This window comes from Ostrea edulis, chromosome 10 (genome assembly GCF_947568905.1).
Source record: "Ostrea edulis chromosome 10, xbOstEdul1.1, whole genome shotgun sequence".
Taxonomy (NCBI): domain Eukaryota; kingdom Metazoa; phylum Mollusca; class Bivalvia; order Ostreida; family Ostreidae; genus Ostrea; species Ostrea edulis.
This window is the reverse complement of record NC_079173.1, coordinates 8556695-8579439: the sequence shown is the minus strand read 5'-3', so window position 1 is coordinate 8579439 and position 22745 is coordinate 8556695. Positions and strand designations below refer to the sequence as shown.

General features: G+C 36.6%; 3 protein-coding genes across 11 annotated transcripts in view; 1 reads left to right on the top strand and 2 right to left on the bottom strand.

Annotated features, from left to right (window-relative positions):
• LOC125666714 (serine/threonine-protein phosphatase 6 regulatory ankyrin repeat subunit A-like) overlaps positions 1 to 17899 on the top strand; it is a 59661-nt gene extending 41762 nt beyond the window's left edge. For 4 of the 9 annotated variants that reach the window (XM_056151843.1, XM_048899941.2, XM_048899940.2 and 1 more), the window contains exons 20-29: positions 346 to 415; positions 878 to 965; positions 1408 to 1491; positions 2518 to 2663; positions 3642 to 3659; positions 6088 to 6167; positions 9239 to 9321; positions 11197 to 11288; positions 13657 to 13806; positions 14252 to 17899. In XM_056151843.1, the coding sequence (XP_056007818.1) occupies positions 346 to 415; positions 878 to 965; positions 1408 to 1491; positions 2518 to 2663; positions 3642 to 3659; positions 6088 to 6167; positions 9239 to 9321; positions 11197 to 11288; positions 13657 to 13806; positions 14252 to 14373 (933 nt within the window). In that variant the 3' untranslated portion in view covers positions 14374 to 17899. The remainder of the gene's footprint in view (positions 1 to 345; positions 416 to 877; positions 966 to 1407; positions 1492 to 2517; positions 2664 to 3641; positions 3660 to 6087; positions 6168 to 9238; positions 9322 to 11196; positions 11289 to 13656; positions 13807 to 14251) is intronic. The other 5 variants (XM_048899943.2, XM_048899942.2, XM_056151845.1 and 2 more) reach the window with 3 other exon arrangements.
• Positions 2922 to 5292, bottom strand: LOC125682809 (piggyBac transposable element-derived protein 4-like). The gene has a single exon (XM_048923399.2). The coding sequence runs from the start codon at positions 4974 to 4976 to the stop codon at positions 3255 to 3257; it is 1722 nt and encodes a 573-aa protein (XP_048779356.1). The 5' UTR covers positions 4977 to 5292; the 3' UTR covers positions 2922 to 3254.
• A 2060-nt stretch (positions 17900 to 19959) lies between the features above and the next one.
• The window catches only part of LOC125666716 (cyclin-dependent kinase 5-like), a 17450-nt gene continuing 14664 nt past the window's right edge, over positions 19960 to 22745 (bottom strand). The window contains exons 9-11 of the mRNA XM_048899946.2: positions 22243 to 22303; positions 21396 to 21476; positions 19960 to 20900 (exon numbers count right to left, since the gene is read on the bottom strand). Coding sequence (XP_048755903.1) covers positions 20769 to 20900; positions 21396 to 21476; positions 22243 to 22303 — 274 coding nt within the window. The 3' untranslated portion in view covers positions 19960 to 20768. The remainder of the gene's footprint in view (positions 20901 to 21395; positions 21477 to 22242; positions 22304 to 22745) is intronic.

Here is a 22745-nt window from a genome sequence, read left to right as displayed (position 1 = left end):
GTAAGATCTGTCCTGTAGACAGGTGTCCATATTCTCTAATCTCCTGACAGTAAGTGTAAGATCTGTCCTGTAGACAGGTGTCCATATTCTCTAATCTCCTGACAGTAAGTGTAAGATCTGTCCTGTAGACAGGTGTCCATATTCTCTAATCTCCTGACAGTAAGTGTAAGAGCTGTTTACCTTCCATGTTAATGTTTGTTTCTCTGTGATGACAGATATGAAGATGTATTATAGTGTTTGATTATGGTACGCGACCAGGGATCTGGTTTAGAGTTAGATAATTATGTGAATTTCCAACATGCGATAAATTCATGTGGTACATGTACAGTTTTGTTTTTATTGTAGATGGGCCCGAGCAGTAGTAAATCAGAAGATCTTCTAGGATATACACCTCTACACATAGCTTGTTATAATGGTAAACTTTTCTATAGCTTAGTAGTTGTATATTGTGTAACGTCCCTCTCAAGAATCTTTCCCTCATATGGAAATGTCACCATTGGCGGTGAAGGGCTGCAAAATTTAGGCTTATGCGCGATGCTTATGGCCTTTGAGCAGGAAGGGTTCTTTATCATGCCACACCTGCTGTGACAAGGGGCCTCAGTTTTTGGGGTATCATCCGCATTTAGTCGCCTCTTATGACAAGCAATGGGTACTGATGACCTATTCTAACCCAGATCCCCAAGGGACATAGCTTATTAGAAAATCAGAAGATCTTATAGGATAAACAACTTTACAAATAGCTTGTTATAATCATAAACCTTACTGTAGCTTATTGTATTGGTCTTACTGAGAAATCATTTTTGTTTTAATGTAAAAATAAGGTTCTCACAAATAATTCTGTTACTGTTACAGTGATGTGTACGTATTTTGATTGCAGGTCAGGACAATTGTGTGGAAGCCATTATCGAACAAGATAGGATAACAGAGTTTTCAGGGAACACCTTCTCACCTCTTCATTGTGCTGTGTAAGTTGTAAATATGTCTTCAAAATAAGATTTAGGGAACTATTTATTGAAAGCTGATGCCTCTATAAAGTAGCTTGGAAATCAAGAGAACTATTAAAGGATTTCATGTACAGTACATGTACTGCCCCTTCTCGCCAATAAGTTGATGTACTAGTAATAAATGAAATGTAATATTGAATATCACAGGGACGGATCCAGGAATTTTTGAAAGGAGGGGGTTCTACCTTTAATATTTGTTGGGGGGGTTGGTTCCACCCTCAAAATGTGTTATTTTTACCATTTTTAGCCAAATTTTCTTGGGGGGGGGGGGGGGGGGGGGGGGGGGGGGGGGGTCGCCAATGAGACAAAGTGCTAGAATTATTCTTGTAACAGAAGCTATGATCTTACTGTGTACACTCTGTCATTTGTCCATTACACTACATATAAAAATTTTATGTTTCAGGATAAATGGAAATGATACTTGTACAGAGATTTTATTAGAAGCTTTAGGTGATAAAATAGTAAACTTAACGGATGGCAAAGGGAGGTAAGTCACCTTTCACTATATAAAATGTCATCATGTATGCATTTGAATGAAATGTATGAATTTAATATTAAAAATAACACATCACAGAATTTGGAACAGAAATTCCGTTGATGATGTGTAGATATCAAGTTGGAGTTTTACAGTGGTTTTAACTGTTAGGTCACCTGATTCAACCCAGAAGACCTATTGCGATCTAATTTTGTCATTATGCATTGTGTGTCACTCATTTAAAACATTTTGACATTTTTAATTTCATTTAAGGACAATTAAGCCAACTTACAATGTTTAACAATTTTGGTGTATAGAATCTGTGTTATAGGGGCAAGAGCAACTAATATGGTAAACTTTGTAGTCCCTGGCCCCCTTTGGGCTGGCAGAATGAAAACTAAAAAATAATGCAATCTTTAAAATCTTTTCTTCCAATCTTGGAGATCTAGGAAACAATTAAAGCATAGTCATATACATGTAGTACTAGCAAGGCGTTTTCTACCAAAATGGTTAAATATATGGCTCCTGGATTAGGTTTGTTGCCAGGCTGGGGTTCTATGGATCATACAATGAAAGTGCATTTATTTCTTTAAAATTCTTCTTGATAGTTGGACCTCGTGCAACCAAACCAAGTACATGGTAATAATAAGTACAGAAACTGCTTCCAAAATTGTGAAATACATGTCTGCTGTGTGAAGGGTTCTGGTGCTAGGATGGGGTTCTTCGTGGCTCACTTAGTAAAAATGCATTTGGTCTTATAAAATCCTTTTGAGCCCATGGTTTAAAAACAACCAAACCAATTGTATATAATAAAAAGGAAAGAAGCCTCTGCCATGTAAAATTTATGCCCGCCTTTGTTCTGTGTTTTGTATTGCTCAAGGTAAACATAAGATTTTGTTCCGTGTTTTGTAGTGCTCTTGGTAAACATAAGAATTTTGTTTTGTGTTTGGTAGTGCTCTAAATGAACATAAGAATCTTTTCTGTGTTTCATAGTGCTCTGTCAGTACTATCAGTACTTTGATTTTCTGTGTTTTGTAGAACTCCCTTGCATGCAGCTGCCTTCAGTGACCAGTGTGAGTCTATGCAAATGTTACTTAACCATGGAGCCCTGGTGAACCATTGTGATACCACAGGGAAATCTCCCATCATGCTGGCTGCGGCTAATGGCCATGCTGCAGCAGTAGGTAGGTGATTGATTTTCAGATGACTTTGAAGGACTTGTCGAAAGACTTTTAGACTGTGTGTCATCGAAGCTTTGAAAACCTCCCTTAGGGTGTTGATTCTCGGCAAATTTACCTCATACGGTCATTATACCGTATAGTTGGTTTTTGTCCGAAGGGTGATAAATTTTGCTTATTTTAGCGATTAAATGGCTTTTCGCCAAATTTTCACTCACCAAATATGCACCCAATTGCGACTTCAGTATTTGCAAGAGAGATAACTCTTCCTTTTCTGCTAAAATTATTAGCACACCTTTAACTCATTCAGCCCCAAGCACTCTTATCTACACAGTGCCTCAGTAGCTGTTATCAGCATGTGCCCCAGACAGATTTTGGGAAAGATGCTAAGTGATGTTGATAACATGCACATGCTTTATATTTACCTTTGTATCTCCTTAATTATTCCACTGATCACTTTGAAATTTTCACACAACATAGAAAACAAAATTTTCAATCCATTGATATAATTTTAATAGGAAACAATAATTATTTATATTTGTAATAAGTCCTTGTAAATAGAATTTACTGCTTGAAATTAGTTTATTGTCAAAGATCTCAGGACATTTCAGGGAATTTTGACACATGATATGGCTTGAAACACTTCACACATAGGTTCACATTGCATTGTTCACATCCATAGCCTGGTTCTGATCTAATTTTTTTAGTTGCACAATGTTTACAAGTTTTTTTCTTCATCACAGTTGGCCAATGGGTATGGTTCGGTTGGGCTGGTATCTGCACTTCTGATTGTCTCTTTCTCTTGGACATAAATGCTCCAAGCATCTGATGTGCCAACTTCATTCTAAATTCCATTTGGGTCCTCTGCCTAGTTCTGTTGGTTTTTGTTTTTAGGGAATGTTGGGGAGATTCTCTCATAAGAAGGTAGGAATTCACAATGGCAACGTCGAATAGAAAGAAAAATAAATATTTCCACCATTTTAGGGCTTTCCTCGCTGTGTGGTAAGTAGATCTGAGCTGATCTGCATGATCGACACCATTCATGTACTGATTGTACAATTTCACAGCCTCAGGACAGGGTACATCCTTGGTGGAGCCATCCTTCTGCTTTCTATTCACTGACGTATCTTCACCACCACCATTTGTATGAAGAATTGTTATATTCTTTTTGTCTCGCCAAACAGTTACACGCATACTTCCTTTTTGTTTTGTAACATTTCTTCCTTGCTCCTTCAACTTGGTTGTTCCTATGTCCTTTGGAAGGCCTTTCCTATTGGCCCTCACTGTGCCGCAAGCATAGGTATCCTCACGCCACAGCTGTAGGAACAGATCTGGGGATGTGAAGAAACTGTCACAATATATGTGGTGTCCAAGTCCTATTATTGGTCTTGCAAGGTCTAACACAACACGAGAGCCCAGGTCCTTCTCTGCAACATTATTATGACGTCCAGTGTAAACCTGGAAGTCATTTATATATCCATTGAAAGAGTCAGCTCTGACCCACACTTTGATACCCCTCTTTGTAGGTTTGAGAGGCACGTACTGCTTGAACCCCAGTCTTCCTGAGAATCCTACCATCGCCTCATCTATGGAAACTTCTTTGTGTGGATGATACTCTTGTTTGAAATTTGTTCTCAGGAGCTCCAGTAAAGGTCTGACGTGAGCCAACTTATCATGGGCAGGATTCTCTCGGGCTGGATTTGAGGTTGTGTCTGCAACATGAAAGTATCTTTGTAATGTCTCAAATCTAGTCCTGGAGAATTTTCCTTCTATGCAGGATGGGTGGAATAACTTGTCCTTGCACCAATACATATCTTGTGCAGGAGCTGGTAAAATACCCATGACAATTGCGACCCCCAAATATGCTTTTATTTCTTCTCCATTTGTTGGGTACCAGGCAGGATTGGGATTCACATCAATGGCTCTCTCGGCATATGCATTTGTCTGTTGCGCTATTTCTTCATAATAATTTGATGGAAATAACAAGTGAAAAAAATCCATTTCTGTTTTAGAAGAGTCCATTACCGTTGTTGGGCCTGGGACTGGTCCAGTGAAATCTTTAATATTCATTTGACGTAAATTTACCGACCACCTCGCGATTTCAGCTAGCGGTTGGTCATCTTCATCCTCAGATTCATCAGACATATTGGCAAAGTCTGACTCATCGTCTGATATATCGGACAAACTAATATCAGATTCAATTTCCCTCATAATCTGTAGTTGTCTCCTGACATTTCTTTCTTCTGCCTCTGTACATTCTTCTACAGTAAATCCCTTAAATTCGCCATCACTATCGCTCGAGTCAAATACATCCGCCATGTTTGTTTTCAAAACCCACGCTTGAATGAAACTCTATACTTTCGTTTCTCATTGTCTCTAATGTTATGAATATTTATTAGGTAAAAGTTGACAAAGACTTTAAACAACCATTCTGATTGGTTGTATCATAATAGTTCTGCACAAAATCAGACATTTTAATCCAATGAGAGGCCTTTTCTCAACCCTATGTCGGCACCTTCTGTAGACGTGATCGGCCAGAGAGAGCATTGTAAACACTACGTTTCTAGACGTTATCGGCCAAACAATGTACGATATTTAGACCGCCTGCAGTCGGGATTGGGGCCGAATGAGTTAAGCCAGCAAATTGCTAAATTTTAGACCCACGAAAAAACCCGCTATACGTTATTTGACAAATATTAATTTTAATCTAAAAAAATTTTGATGTTTAACTGCCAAAAGAGTATAAAATTATTTCAAGGCAAGTTATATGTTGCAAAAGAACTTGCTTTGAAATAAGATATTCAGTATTTTTACCCTTTGACCTTGGAGTTTGACCTACTTTTAGAAACTTTAACCTTGCTAATAACTTTTGAACAATAAGTGCTAGAGCTTTGATATTTAACATGAGTATTCCTTGTGACAAGACCTTTCCATGGGTACCAAAGCTTTTGACCTTGACATTTGACCTACTTTTAAAAAATTGACATTGGTCATAACTTCTAAATGGTAAATATTAAAGCTTTCATATTGCACATGAGTATTTCTTGTGACAAGATCTTTCTACTGGTACCAAGATGTTTGTCATTGTGACCTTGGCCATCTTGGAATTGACCATTATCGGGGGCATTTGTGTTTCACAAACACATCTTGTTCTTTCTCTATGTTCTGTCATTTTATTAAGTTTTCCCAAATGAAATACTGGAAGTACTTCCTTTCATTTTAAGGGATCTCAGGGGAATTAACTTTCAGGGCTTTGCTAGAGGATAGTAAATCTGAAAACAATCTGTAGTTTGTAATGTATTACAGAAGGTAGAGTTAAAGCAATTTTCTTTTTGGGATAGGAATTCAGTTGGTGTTTGTTTTGGAGACTTTCCTGATAGCATTGATAGTTGTTCAGATAAAACTAAACTGTTTTGTGTTTACTTCACAGAATTATTATTAGAGCAAAATGCTGATCTGTCTTTAACCGATGGTGAGGGAAACTCCTGCCTACACTTTGCCTGCTCAAGGGTAAGTTTGAGACTTGTACACCTGTACACATTAAGGGTTAGTGTGGCACTTGTACACCTGTACACATTAAGGGTTAGTGTGGCACTTGTACACCTGTACACATTAAGGGTTAGTGTGGCACTTGTACACCTGTACACATTAAGGGTTAGTGTGAAACTTGTACACCTGTACACATTAAGGGTTTAGTGTGAGACTTGTACACATTAAGGGTTAGTGTGAGACTTGTACACCTGTACACATTAAGGGTTTAGTGTGAGACTTGTACACCTGTACACATTAAGGGTTAGTTTGAGACTTGTACACCTGTACACATTAAGGGTTAGTGTGGCACTTGTACACCTGTACACATTAAGGGTTAGTGTGGCACTTGTACACCTGTACACATTAAGGGTTAGTGTGAGACTTGTACACATTAGGGTTAGTGTGAGACTTGTACACCTGTACACATTAAGGGTTAGTGTGAGACTTGTACACCTGTACACATTAAGGGTTAGTGTGACACTTGTACACCTGTACACATTAGGGTTTAGTGTGAGACTTGTACACCTGTACACATTAAGGGTTAGTGTGACACTTGTACACCTGTACACATTAAGGGTTAGTGTGAGGCTTGTACACCTGTACACATTAAGGGTTAGTGTGACACTTGTACACCTGTACACATTAAGGGTTTAGTGTGAGACTTGTACACCTGTACACATTAAGGTTTAGTGTGAGGCTTGTACACCTGTACACATTAAGGTTTAGTGTGAGGCTTGTACACCTGTACACATTAAGGGTTAGTGTGACACTTGTACACCTGTACACATTAAGGGTTTAGTGTGAGACTTGTACACCTGTACACATTAAGGGTTAGTGTGAGACTTGTACACCTGTACACATTAGGGTTTAGTGTGAGACTTGTACACATTAGGGTTAGTGTGAGACTTGTACACCTGTACACATTGAGGGTTAGTGTGAGACTTGTACACCTGTACACATTAAGGTTTAGTGTGAGGCTTGTACACCTGTACACATTAAGGGTTAGTGTGACACTTGTACACCTGTACACATTAAGGGTTAGTGTGACACTTGTACACCTGTACACATTAGGGTTAGTGTGAGACTTGTACACCTGTACACATTAAGGGTTTAGTGTGAGACTTGTACACATTAAGGTTTAGTGTGAGACTTGTACACCTGTACACATTAAGGGTTAGTGTGAGACCTGTACACATTAAGGGTTTAGTGTGAAACTTGTACACCTGTACACATTAAGGGTTTAGTGTGAGACTTGTACACCTGTACACATTAAAGGTTAGTGTGAGACTTGTACTCCTGTACACATTAGGGTTTAGTGTGAGACTTGTACACCTGTACACATTAAGGGTTAGTGTGAGACTTGTACACATTAAGGGTTAGTGTGAGACTTGTACACCTGTACACATTGAAGGTTAGTGTGAGACTTGTACACCTGTACACATTAAGGGTTAGTGTGAGACTTGTACACCTGTACACATTAAGGGTTAGTGTGAGACCTGTACACCTGTACACATTAGGGTTTAGTGTGAGACTTGTACACATTAAGGGTTAGTGTGAGACTTGTACACCTGTACACATTAAGGGTTTAGTGTGAGACTTGTACACCTGTACACATTAAGGGTTTAGTGTGAGACTTGTACACCTGTACACATTAAGGGTTAGTGTGAGACTTGTACACCTGTACACATTAAGGGTTTAGTGTGAAACTTGTACACCTGTACACATTAAGGGTTTAGTGTGAGACTTGTACACCTGTACACATTAAAGGTTAGTGTGAGACTTGTACTCCTGTACACATTAGGGTTTAGTGTGAGACTTGTACACCTGTACACATTAAGGGTTAGTGTGAGACTTGTACACATTAAGGGTTAGTGTGAGACTTGTACACCTGTTCACATTGAGGGTTAGTGTGAGACTTGTACACCTGTACACATTAAGGGTTAGTGTGAGACTTGTACACCTGTACACATTAAGGGTTAGTGTGAGACCTGTACACCTGTACACATTAGGGTTTAGTGTGAGACTTGTACACATTAAGGGTTAGTGTGAGACTTGTACACCTGTACACATTAAGGGTTTAGTGTGAGACTTGTACACCTGTACACATTAAGGGTTTAGTGTGAGACTTGTACACCTGTACACATTAAGGGTTAGTGTGAGACTTTTACACCTGTACACATTGAGGGTTAGTGTGAGACTTGTACACCTGTACACATTAAGGGTTAGTGTGAGACTTGTACACCTGTACACATTAAAGGTTAGTGTGAAACTTGTACACATTAAGGTTTAGTGTGAGACTTGTACACATTAAGGGTTAGTGTGAGACTTGTACACCTGTACACATTAAGGGTTTAGTGTGAGACTTGTACACCTGTACACATTAAGGGTTTAGTGTGAGACTTGTACACCTGTACACATTAAGGGTTTAGTGTGAGACTTGTACACCTGTACACATTAAGGGTTTAGTGTGAGACTTGTACACCTGTACACATTAAGGGTTTAGTGTGAGACTTGTACACCTGTACACATTAAGGGTTTAGTGTGAGACTTGTACACATTAAGGTTTAGTGTGAAACTTGTACACCTGTACACATTAAGGGTTAGTGTGGCACTTGTACACCTGTACACATTAAGGGTTTAGTGTGAGACTTGTACACATTAAGGTTTAGTGTGAAACTTGTACACCTGTACACATTAAGGGTTAGTGTGGCACTTGTACACCTGTACACATTAAGGGTTTAGTGTGAGACTTGTACACATTAAGGTTTAGTGTGAGACTTGTACACCTGTACACATTAAGGGTTAGTGTGAGACCTGTACACATTAAGGGTTTAGTGTGAGACTTGTACACCTGTACACATTAAGGGTTAGTGTGAGACCTGTACACCTGTACACATTAAGGGTTTAGTGTGACACTTGTACACCTGTACACATTAAGGGTTAGTGTGAGACTTGTACACATTAGGGTTAGTGTGAGACTTGTATGTACTGAATATTATTCCCAGTTTAATTTGTGTATTTTTCCAGTGTGTGCTTCTTTTTTTTTTTAGGAACATGAAAACGTGGCACTTCTTCTCTTAGACAAAATTAGTGATTCCAACATCTGTAATATAGCAAATAGTGAACTCAAAACGTAAGTACTATGTTTAACTCAAAACGTAAGTACTCTGTTTAACTCAAAACGCAAGTACTATGTTTAACTCAAAACGTATGTACTATGTTTAACTCAAAACGTAAGTACTATGTTTTAATCAAAACGTAAGTACTATGTTTAACTCAAAACGTAAGTACTATGTTTAACTCAAAATGTAAGTACTATGTTTAACTCAAAATGTAAGTACTATGTTTAACTCAAAACGTAAATACTATGTCTAACTAATGATGTACTTTGATCTACTAATACAGGGTTGAAAATACTGGTTACTGGGCCAATCAAATTAGATTTTTACTAGTCAATTTAGAAATTTTATTGTCCTTTTGGACCAGTGGATATGAAAATGACTGGCCCAAAATTTCCATGATTAAATGATAAAGCACTTTCATAAATAATTGTTTATTCCAAATAGTTACTGTTCAACCTTTTTACTACTAGGAAATAGTCAAGAAAAGATCTTGGTAAACTTTGAAAATAGCTAAATTCTTTTGATAGTGTGAGGTCTTGTTTCTTACTAGCTGCAGATCTGTAGCTCTTTGGGAAAATATTGGGACAGGCCCCTTAGAAAAACCTTCACGTTATGGCGCAGGAAAAAGAGATGCATGATTGAGGCCTTGTTATATTGCAGTCTTGCATCACCATCTCAAAAATTTAGTATAAAAAAGGATTCCTCATGTATCCCAATATATCTGTGTCCAGACATGCATTAAAACATTCATCCATGTGACCCGAAAACTCACAGCTTCGAATGATTCTGTCTATTGATGTAACCATGTTAGGTAGTCAATCAACCTGAACCTCGTTGATTTTTGTATCTATAATATCCAATTAGAGGTAAGTATTCGATCGTTATTTATCATAAACATGAATAATTAATATAAAATGAAAATGTATAATTTCTCTAGATGTAAAAGTAGTTCTGAGTAATGAAAATAATCCTGATATGTAATGAAAGCCTTGTCTGGTTCTCGCATTCACCACTAATAGCGAAATGTAATGAAAGCTGTGGATTAAATTCAATATTTAATAAAACTTTTTGCAACAATTATTTTTTAAAAATGTACTAGAAGGATTTCATCCAAAATATTGAACTAAAAATATTTGTGGGGATATTTGTTCACATAGAGATTATTGTATTAGAAATAGTACGAGTATGGAAATGAACAGGGTTTGACTGGCTACTTAACATGGCCACCTCAACAAAAAGAATCATTTGATGCTATGAGTTATTGAGTGGCATAGGGGTTTGGACACAAGTATAGTGTAAATGTTTGAGATGGTGATGCAAGAATACAAGGATATCAGGCCTCAACCATGCACATTCTTTTTCTGCGGTATAAATTGAAGGGTTTTATAAAGGGGTGGATTTGTAGCTCTCTGATCTGACCCAATATTTTTTCAGAGAGCTACAGATCTGCAGCTAGTTTTTCAGGCAAACTTAGATAATAGTTATGTTGCAACTCTTCCAGGAAAAGAGTTTTTGTACTTTCTGTCCGTCTGTCACAAAATCTTGGAATTCCTTCTTGTATGGCTTATCTGATAGACTTGAAAGTTAACAAATGTGAATTTGCATCTGGACGTACACGCATCTAATTTACTAGCCCAATCATCGAGGAATTTTACTTTAAACAATATTTCTTCAATAAATTGAGGAATTTTGACAAGTCTTCAAATTAACAAGCTTAAAGGACATATACTCTTTATAATGCACTAGCCAAGATCCATAATTTACCAGCCAGGGGCCATCAGGCCAACAATTATGTGGAGCCCTGCTAGCAAGTGTAATCTGTGTGTGTACTATGATCTGAGGTGCCTTGTCAGCTGATCTTAAAGCTCTTCTTCGTTTTATTACAGACCATTGCATATAGCAGCTAAATATGGTTTAACTCCAGTTGTTCAAGATCTTATCACAAAAGGCAGCAGTGTTTTTGCTCTAGATGAAAATGGTAAGTTTTACTTCAGACTTTCTATTCATGTGTATGCTCATAAATCACAGTTCTGCATGGATTGTATCATTCATACCAGTATCCTGTACATACGTACATATTTCGGTGTGTGAGTGTGTGTGTGTATATATATATATATGTGTGTGTGTGTATATTCTGACCTCTACACATTAATTAACTTCCTCTGTGTGCACCTCCAATGAAATGGAAACTTTCCAGAACATTTTATTTTGGTTTAGTTTTGTATTACTCTATGATGATGGACTTACGTTAATGCCATTGATATAATTTACATGTATGATACAAGTAACTGTGTGATCTGGTCTTTAGGTATAGACGGTCAGAAGGTCTGGTCTTTAGGTATAGACAGTCAGAAAGTCTGGTCTTTAGGTATAGACGGTCAGAAGGTCTGGTCGTTAGGTATAGATGGTCAGAAAGTCTGGTCGTTAGGTATAGACGGTCAGAAGGTCTGGTCGTTAGGTATAGATGGTCAGAAGGTCTGGTCGTTAGGTATTGACGGTCAGAAGGTCTGGTCGTTAGGTATTGACGGTCAGAAGGTCTGGTCGTTAGGTATTGATGGTCAGAAGGTCTGGTCGTTAGGTATTGACAGTCAGAAGGTCTGGTCGTTAGGTATAGATGGTCAGAAGGTCTGGTCTTTAGGTATTGATGGTCACAAGGTCTGGTCTTTAGGTAAAGACAGTCATAAGGTCTGGTCTTTGCATAATTATGAACCTATGCTATGAGTTCATATCGTTTTTCCAAACGCGTGTTATGAACCTGGGAAAAGTGCTGTTGTGTGATAAACTGTTTTATACAATGACCTGTGTATTATTTTTCCTTGTAAAATCATATGTGAAATTCAAGCATCCAGCTGACCTATTGATGTGATGTATTCAGTTTGAAATATACAGGCATCTAAATTTATATCTGAAAGACATCACAAAAGCCGGACAATTATTGCCTTGAAATTTTACATTTCTTTCTGGAAGTGACTAAATGTTATTAATTCTGACTGGACAAAAGCACACCGTTGTTTTGAAAAGAAGAAAAATTCTACATGTTAGGTAGATATTCATGTAATAAGATACAAAAAAAATAATATGTTTCATTGTGCCACCACTGCAATAAATGCTTGCTTTACTATTAACTTGTTTGGTTTATTATCGTGATGTAATTATATAGGACCTCTGTTGACTATCAGTATTCATTGATGAATTTGGATTTATATTCATCAATTTGAAAAATGAGATTCAAAATTTACACTGCTAATCTAACCACTTTAATTTATATTTCGATAGGAAGATTTATCTCCGGGGCCAACAATGGTTTTGAATCTCATTTTTCAAACATTGATATAAATCCTTATATTGTCATATAAATCAATTATTAATGTCACTCAATGAAAGTGGGAAATTTTTCATGGTTTCTGAAGAAGTACAGTGTCACCTCGGTATATCACCACCCCACATACCACCATCGAAATGTGTAGAACGGATTTCCATACACACTAAAACCCCCGATATAATGCCAGTCTCGCCTATAGCCATCTGCCACCTGTTTTCAGGTACATAAGGTCAAACTGCCTTTATATCTCCCCCGATAACAGTGCCACGACCAGGGATTAGAAGCCCTAGTTACACGGAGCTGGTCTGTCTGGTGATTCGTAACAAATCTAAATTTAGTGTGTAACTGCAATGATAACTTGAACATACGCAATTAAAAATTGTCCAATAGTATTGCCTACGTGTAAACAACTAAGAAATGAAACTACTGTCAGCTGATTACTTCTGCCAGTGTTCATTTGCACACAAACCAAATCTCCCTATGATGAGGCCTCGACGGGGGAGTTTGCTATCAACTGCTGTAAATTCCATGTACCATGTGACCTTTTTTGTGTATTTATGTGTTCCTGTGTTCCAGAAAGAAAGTTGTAAACATTACATGTGTTTGTCAACCGCTCAACATATTCAGTTTTCGTAGAGTAAATGTTATTGAGTATTGAGTGACATTAGTAATTGATATAATGATTAATAAAAGGACAATAATTTATTAATTGATCAACCACATTTTTTTTTTTCAAATTGATGAACTAAAATGCCCAAATGCTTACTAATGCCACCCTCGATATAACACCAAATTAGGCTAGGACAAAAGCTGGTGATATATCGAAACAACACTGCAGTATGTTTCTGGGGTGTAGATATCATGGAGAACAGCTGATCTGTGCGGTATTTACTTACTCCAATAGGAAGTCTATGAATTCCTGAATATTCCGTGTTCAGGAGAATATCTTTACCCTCGGTCTAGCTTTGTCGTGGTCATTATTCCTGTATGCTTGTTTTTCCATTCTTCTCTCGCTCTGTTTCAGGCCACACTCCGGCCTTGGCATGCGCTCCCAATAACCGTGTGGCCGATTGTCTGGCCATCATTCTTGCTCACATGCCTCTTGCCCCCACCCCTAACAACGTGTATCCCCGGACCAGTCGATACGACAGCAGTACGCCTAACAATACATTTGGTAAGTAAACGCAAACAAACAACAGCTTAAGCAATAGAGAAACAGCTTATTCAATGTAGCAACATCTTATGCAACATGGCAATCACTTTTTATGCATGAACTTTGTGCCAAAGAATTGGTTTGTATCGATATACATTACAATATTTAAAGCTTGCGTTTAATCTTAACAAACATATGCATGTGCAGCATAAATGTATGCTGTAAAAAGCGGTACTTTGATGCTTTTTAAAGTGCTTGTTGGGTAAATTTCAATGCAAGTAGAACTGAAAAAATAATGTAAATGCAGGCTCATGATCATGAAAAGAGTTATTAGTAAACCTAAAGAGAGCAATAAAGATTAAAATAAATTGCATGTGAAAAATGCATTGACTTTCTTCTCTATAAACCAAAACAAAGTTAAAGAAATTTGTAAAATGGTATTACAAGACAAAACATGTACTTACAGGGGGAACTAGATCACTTGAACCAACTGGGGACCAGATTAGCATAGGAAGTCCATCAAGTTCTGTACAAGATGTCAAAGAACACTCAGGGTCATATCAAAGCTCTGACTCGGAGTTCTACTGAAATCATTGCAGGATTCAGCTGGAGTAGGAATCGGACAAATCCTGGTGTGAAAATGTCTGGCTTATGTGGAAATTTCCAATGACCGCTATGAAGTCACTATGTATGCACAGGGGACCAATTTTCACCAAATATCAGTGTGTGTGATGTCTTACCAGGCGTTGGGTCTTGTGTCGTTGTTTGTTGCAGATTTAAGCATAGACATAAACTCCACAAAAATTTGGTCACTTTGGAAGCAAAGCGTATGGTTTGATTGAGAATTTCAGCCATAAGATCTTGTTCATTTGACCACCCAAAGTAATTACCGATTTTGCTTTCACCTTGGTGCTTCAGTACCTTCTTGAGCTTATGCAATCTATCAAATCTCAAAAAATTCAATTTAGTTCTTATGATCTGTAGGCTTAATAGAGCTCTTTTTGATCAAAGTTTGTTTGGCGTTTTATTTGATGTTAAATTTTCAATGCCGTCTTCTTAACTACTATCCCAATTTCAACCAAACTTGGCACAAGGTATCTCTGAATAAATGGGCTTCAGTTTCGTTGACTGAAGGGGCTACACATTTTCCCATGGATAGTTAGAAATATTAAGAGTACCACAGAATCAATGGAAAGAGGTCTTAGCTTCTCTACAGTGGAGAAACAAATTCTTTTTTTCGCGTTGTGTCTCCTTGGTCCGCAACAGGGATTCGAAGTTAAACATTGGATTGCGTAGGATATGATTTTGTCAGAAGATCTACAGGTAATTTTTATAGTGTACAAATCATGCCCCTTATATCAGAAAGAAACCACAAAAAGTTTTTCAAATTTTTACATTGGAATATATGTTTTATAGGGAAAAGGTGTGAAAACAAAAAAATTCTCAAGAACAATAGTTACAAATTTCCAAATCATTAGATTCAGTTTTGTTGAAAACTCTCTCTCTTTCTCTCTCTCTGTATGAGCAAGGTGATGCTTGTGGCCCGATTTCTTGTTTAATCTGACTTTAATCTTTTAAGATTAGAAAAATGATACTGTGATATGTGGTACCTATATGATGGGTCAGCCAGGGGAGGCTTTAAAATGAATATCTCAATAATCATATAGGGATATTGAAGTTCTGCAAAGAATCATGGTTAATATTGTTTCAAACATTTTAACATTTGTCAAGTGAGTTGTATGTGGTGGTGATGTGTTGTTTATGGTAGTGGTGAATGACGGGAACACACGACGTGCTGTAAATGATATAATGTCTACCTCATGAAAGATAAAGTTTGGGAGATTCATAATTCTAGGAAAATTTAAGCATTACAAAATGGTATCTACAATACGTTACTGATAAGACTGGCTTCCCCAACGGGTACAAACAGAAATATCTAATATGCAGTTTGTTCAGATGATGGAAGCTGGCGAAGATAGAATGGTTTTTGTGTTTTAATCTGCTTTACAAATCAAGTGTTCATGTTCTATTATGTCAATTGAAAATTACACACACACACACACATGCAAGCACACAAATATATACCACTATATATGTAATTATATACACGAATTTGAATGATTTAAAAATTCATGTACATTACCTAGAAAGCTGTCTTTTAAGAAAGGACTGCACATGCCGGTGCAAAATGTATAATAAATTTGTGTCTCACAGACATACCGTATACTTTAACGCGATGTACTTTAATTTTTACAATTTATTTAACACATTATATATTATACATATATTAAAAAGGGCTCTTGTTTAATAATTTGATCTATAGAGACTTTACTGTTGTTTTATTTAAAATTTTCATTTTTATAACGTCTCATTAATTCAGTATTTAAATATCAACAATGATTGCCATTTGATATCAACATATAAAGATATAGCATAGGATATTAACACACGTGACCCTCCATTAATAACTTGGTGCATGCACATCTCGGAGAAACCATCAACTTCAAAGTATAATAGGGCTATACATACACTTACAACTGTAAATAGTCATTTAGATTTTATTCATTTATATTCAAGGAATCGAAACGGGCTTGTGTTTGTCCAAGTAGTTTTACCAGTTTGAATAATAATGCGTCTTTAAAACCAACAATTAGAGGTTTATGCTTTTTGTAATTTATAAGATAATTTATAAACTTGACATTAAGATATTAAAAAGAAAAGGAATAAAAGGTCTCTTAAATGTGTCAATGATCAAAAACTTGTAAATGAAACCGGTGTATATTTAGACTAAATTTGTCTATCCTCTTGACATATGCTGACCAAATGTACATTTGAAAATGTTATTGTATATTTTATTGGGAATTATTTTCAATGAACATACACCAAATCTTCTCTGCGTAATGCTATTGAATATGATTGAATCAACCCTTCTAGAAAACAGTTTTCTTTGGTTTAATATCACAATTGGATAATGCTGATAATTTACTGTTTTAGTTGCCATGGTTACTGATGGAGGGTAGTATTGTATTTAGATTAACACATACATGTATGACATTAACTGTATTTATATTTAGTCTAGCTTGAAATATGATTATATATTGTGCTTTATTGAATCTTATAAGGATTGGTTGTAATGTTTCAAAGATTCAGAAGGATCACCAGACCATTAATTTATTTTTGCAAAATTAAATTCAAAATCCCAAATAAGTTTTTTTTTTTCCTTTTAAAAGTTGATCACTGGAATTTTTTCCCGATGACAACAGCTGATGAAGAGTGCTCGATGACACTGCATGTGATGTCCTGCGTTGTTGAATTTTTAGAGTTTAAGTAGTTGAATTTAAGTTGGCTGCCTCAGATCAGGGAACAGTATAACTGTATTTTTCTGCAGCATATTTTGTTCAGAGATATTAATGGAAAAGAAAATTTATTATGCAGTAATACAGTGAATGCTTAAATATTGTTGTGAGAGTTTTTTTTTCTGTAAGCAAGCAACCGAGTAAGTAAATAAACTATAAGTGTTCCTTAAAGAAAACCCTCATTTAATCGGAAACGACAGTCTGTAGTATATGGTTTTGTTAACTTGATTTTAAATGTAGAGAGTTGTGAAGTGATTAAAAATATTACAGTGTAAAGTTAAGTGAATGTTTTAGTAATAATTGAGAAGCAGTGAAAATATTGTACTTTGATATTTTTCTTGGATAGAGTGAGGAAAGAACTTATTTTCCACTGTTTTGTCTTATTTTTGCAGTGTTACATTTTATACCATTGTAGAGTACTGGACAATTACAAATAATATCAACTTGTGTGTGTGAAAGAGAGAGAGAGGTGGAGACAATTTACATTGATGATTTAATAACCATCTCCATCCCCCAGTGTGATTTATTCTGATTCATGACAATGTGATTTCTGTGTACTTGTTTATTGAATTGATATATAGCTTAAGGAAGGAGAACTTGGTATCAAATATTTTTACTGTTTTCTCATTAATGGAAAACTATGCTTGGTGGACCTAACATCTATTTTGTTTGACAGAAAAAAAACCAATATCATGGTTTAGTTTCTAAAAACAGATGAAAAATAGAATGCATTGCAAATAAAACAAATTTAAATAGTGCTTGGTGGTTGTTGTTTGTTTTTTTTAGCTCACCTGAGCTGAAAGCTCAAGTGACCTTTTCTGATCGCCTGTTGTCCGTCTATAAACTTTTTACATTTTCGACTTCTCGAGAACCATTGGGCCAAATATAACCAAACTTGGCCAAAAGCATTCTTCGTTGAAGGGCTTTCAAGTTTGTCCAAATGAAGGGTCATGCCCCCTTCAAAGGGGAGGTAAACACAAAAATAGAGTGTGGTCATTTAACAATCTCAAGAACCGCTGGGCCAGAAGAGCTGAAATTTACATGAAAGCTTCCTGACATAGTGCAGATTCAAGTTTGTTAAAATCATGGCCCTCGGGGGTAACAGTTGCAGATTGATTTTGAAGTTTTTTGGTCTAGTCTTTGTACCAATAGTAGTTGATTTCCAACCATTCCTATCCTGGTTTCCTTATCTTCCCTTTTACCATGACCTTAGTCTCATAATGAACTTCGAATATTGTTGTGATCCAATAATTTTTGCTTCCGGTAGGGAATTACGTATTGCTATACAATACTCTCAGAATGCTTGTTGACTGCTATCTTGTACATGTTTATTGCCTGCTAGCTGGTAGGCTTATTGACTTAGCTTGTACAGACGTATTGACTGCTAGCTCGTACATGTTTATTGCCTGCTAGCTGGTAGGCTTATTGACTTAGTTTGTACAGACGTATTGACTGCTAGCTCGTACATGTTTATTGACTGTTAGCATGTAAAGATTTATTGACTGTTAGCATGTGCATTGTTTATTGATAATGATAGCTTGTACGGTTTATTGACTGTTAGTTTGTACAGACTCATTGACTGTTAACTTGTACATGCTTATTGATATATTAATAATGAGAAATTGGGTCCCTGCTGGTCTTGAGAAGATATTTTAAACTTTTCTTAGATATTGTCAAGTAACATTTGACCCTGTAACCTCCTGGGGCCATTCAGTGAAATCTGCATTACTTGACAACGATTGCATATTGAGACTAATCATGGCCCCCATGACCTTGAGAAGATTTTTTCCAAACAAATTCCCATATCAAACTCTCTTCCCCTATTGTGTCCCCCCCCCCCCCCCCCCCAAACCCCGCAGGGCCATGATTTCAACAAACTTGAATTTCCACTACCCAAGGTTGCTTGCAAAACTAATAATGACTAATCATGACCCTGTTCTTGGAAAGAGGATTTTTCCAATACATCCCCATGTAAAATGATGATCCCCTTATGTAGCCCCGACTTTACAACTAGGGGTCATAATTTGAACAAACTTGAATCTGCTTAATCTCTTGTATAGCTATGAAAGGCGAAAATAACGAACAGTGATCAATCTCATTACCCCTATAAGCAATACAAAATAGTGATTTGGGCAAACACGTACCCCTGGATATATGAGAGGTGGGAGGTGCCTAGGAGGAGTAAATTAAGCATCCCATCTATATGACTTAAATCACGACACTGCTGCTCTTGAGAAAAATGGTGTTTTTTTTTTTTTAAAGTTTCCCCTTGTATACTCTCATTCCCCCCCTCCTCATTGTGGCCCACCCTACTCCACAGGACTATGATTTAAAACACTTGAAGCTACACTGCTCGGGTATGTTTGCATAAAAATGACTAATTTTAGCCCTGTTCTTGATCCGGGTTAGATTAGGTCCTCAGTACCCCCATGAATGTCATAAAAGGTGACGGGGCGGTCTTTCAGATGAGACCGTAAAAACCGAGGTCCTGTGTCACAGTAGGTGTGGAATGATAAAGATCTCTCCCTACTCAAAAGGCCGTAAGCGCTGAGCATAGGCCTAAATTTTGCAGCCCTTCACTGGCAATGGCTGCAAAATTTAAGCCTATGCTCGGCGCTTACGGCCTTTGAGCAGGGAGGGATCTTTAACATGCCATACCTGCTGTGATATGGGGCCTAGATTTTTGTGATCTCATCCGAAGGACTGTCCATTTAGTTGCTTCTTACGACAAGCAAGGGGTACTGAGGACCGATTCTAACCTGCGTTCCCACAGGACTGCACTAATTGAAGTTAAAAACATTTTACAAAGATGGAGAAGTTCCATTGCTGTATATTTCATTATTCAAATTTTTTTGGATGTACCTTGAAAAAATAATAATCAAACTATGACTTTAAAATCTATCACTGTAATTGTAGGTGTCTTTGTTACCAGCAATCTTTAAAGGTTGACAATAACAGAAATAGTACCTGCATCTGATACCAATTATCTTGATGCTAATTCTACACAGAAAATTGCTTTAGACTTGGCACTGAACCATGACAACACAATTTATCTTAAATGATGATTTTGCAAATACTACACAGAAAATTGTTTTAGACAAGGCATTAAAACATGACAACACAATTTGTTTTTAAGACAAGAGTGGCCTACATGTAGTTGGTCAACTTTAGAAGACACACTTAGTTAAATTTTAAAATTGATAATGTATACAGAAGTTGAAGTGCTGTAAAGTTCCTGTTCAGAAATACATCAAATTCACATTCATTTTACAAATCACTATCTTTAAAACCCTTCATTTTCTACTCTCCTCTCTAGTGTTTAACCTCGCAGGAATGTACACATGATTACAAAAATAACCAAGATATCGAACCATCAATCAAATCACCAACACAACACATTCTAAAGATCCACATACACTGTACACCGAGCATTCAGTTTTTATTATGTCACTTTCTGCTGTGACCTCAAATTGCATGAGTGACTTCATCTGTGTCATTTCCAAATTCAAAATGGAGCATATTACTTTAAATTCCATTCAGCCTGTATGGCGTGTTCCTCTGAACATTGAGATCCTTTTGCTCATGTTTTGACTAGAATAAGTTATCTACCGATGATTCAAAGCTGGATTATCTCCCTTGTATAATGAGCGCCGAGTTATCTGTGGCAAGTTTAATTGACGCGTCAAGGTCACTGAAGTACTGATGAAGCATACCCTCCTCAGCCGACAGACGTCCAGAGGGATTACAGATCAACAGCCGCTAAAAGGCAAAAGGAAAACTCAATATCAAATGTCTTTCTTTCATAGCCTTATTTAAAGATTTTGAATTCATGTTGAACATATTTATTAAGGAGGTATGTTACACCAGAGAAATTTGATGTAGATGAAAAGTGGAGGATATGTACAACAATATTTTGAAGTTGAAAATTTTCGAATTTACTTAATTTTGTCAAAAAATACAGTAAAATACTAATAGAATAAGTGGTTGGGTCTTCAAAATCACTTAGACATATTCATGGTATTCGAGATATCGGCGTTCGAGATACTGAAGCTTAACTGTATCTAGCAATGAAAACATCACAGCCAGGTAAAAGATGTGCAAGCCCAATGCATGTAATTCTGATAGTTGTAAATGAATACACTGAATAGCCACAATCTTCAAGACACCTAGGTATGTCCTTGTTTGTTCATTTATAAATAGAATCTCTTGTCTCTATGAAACCGATGTCTGGTTGATTAAGTGATTTCTCATTACCTGCAATAGGTCTCTTCCCTTGGGATTTAATTTTGGCACCACCTGCATCCAAGTTGTACTGACGTGATACATAGGAAATGGCTGTAATGGATTTGAAGGTTGATGAATCATTTAAAAGTAATATTCAGCACTCTCTTACATACAAAACGTGCAGTGCATTCGAGATCGTCATTCCCATTGTTCTCGTGCTCCATTCTTAGAGTCGTGAATGACGAGAACATGTTCTTGTTCTTCGACCACAATACCCACAAAGGTGGTGTGAGTTCTTGTACCTCGAACTTGAACCTGTTCTCGGGTTGCGTACTCGGCATTTGGGATCGGCAGGAATTTGTACTCGTACGAAGAACGGCGAACTCAAACACACTCTTGGATGTCAATATGCAGTAAGTTCATCTGATTCAAATTAAATCCCCAAAGCTTCTGATTTCTTTACATTTTAAAAGGAATCTTTCTCTAAGCTTGGACTTAAAACTTAGTGTTTCTGAATACATATACACATGCATGTTATTGAATGGTGTAAAACCAGATACAGAGAATGTATCAGATAGCCCCTGTATAAACAATCTATTACATTTTACGTGAAAATTTGGACTTCAATATAACATTAAGAAGGAACATATTATCAGTCCATTCATGTACAAGAAAATTAATCAAAAACTTCTACTTCAGATTTTTAACATTATAGCAATTTCAAATTAACAAATGAAACAGATTAAGTGGGGGAATTAATTGAATTTCTATACCAGATATACCTTTATACACAATCCACTTCAATACAGATGGCATAAATTACATTTTTAACAACAAACTATTTGCTTGAAAAAGACACCAGTTACAATCTGATTACCTTGTATTCTGGTAGCTGGCTAATTCCCGGCCAGGACTCCCCGGTAGGTGTTCCAAGTAATCTTACAGTGTCAAGGATAACATCTCTTTCTTCAATTCTCCTTCTGATTTTCTACATAGAACATATGAGCACACATGTGTTTGTCCTGGTGCTCTAGGCCAAAAATAAAAATTGATTTGTTTGATGTACTCCGACCGACCCGTGAAAATTGCCCCTACCCAATCATTTTTTTCAGTACTTTTAAATTTTTTTTTTTTTAATTTGGTTTCCAGGGAAATAGACATTGTTTCATTTTAAAGGTTTATATTCTCTAAGAAACTTTTTTGATGAATGTTTTATAGCAATAATTATTAAATCTGTCTTGTCCAATGTTTAATGAAAACATCTGACGAATAAATTTCTAAGTCTGCGTTTTTATGACAATAATCAATTTTTTCGATACTGCAAAAAAAAAAAAAAAAAAATACCTACCTACCTACCCACCTTGAAAAATGTGGGTCGGA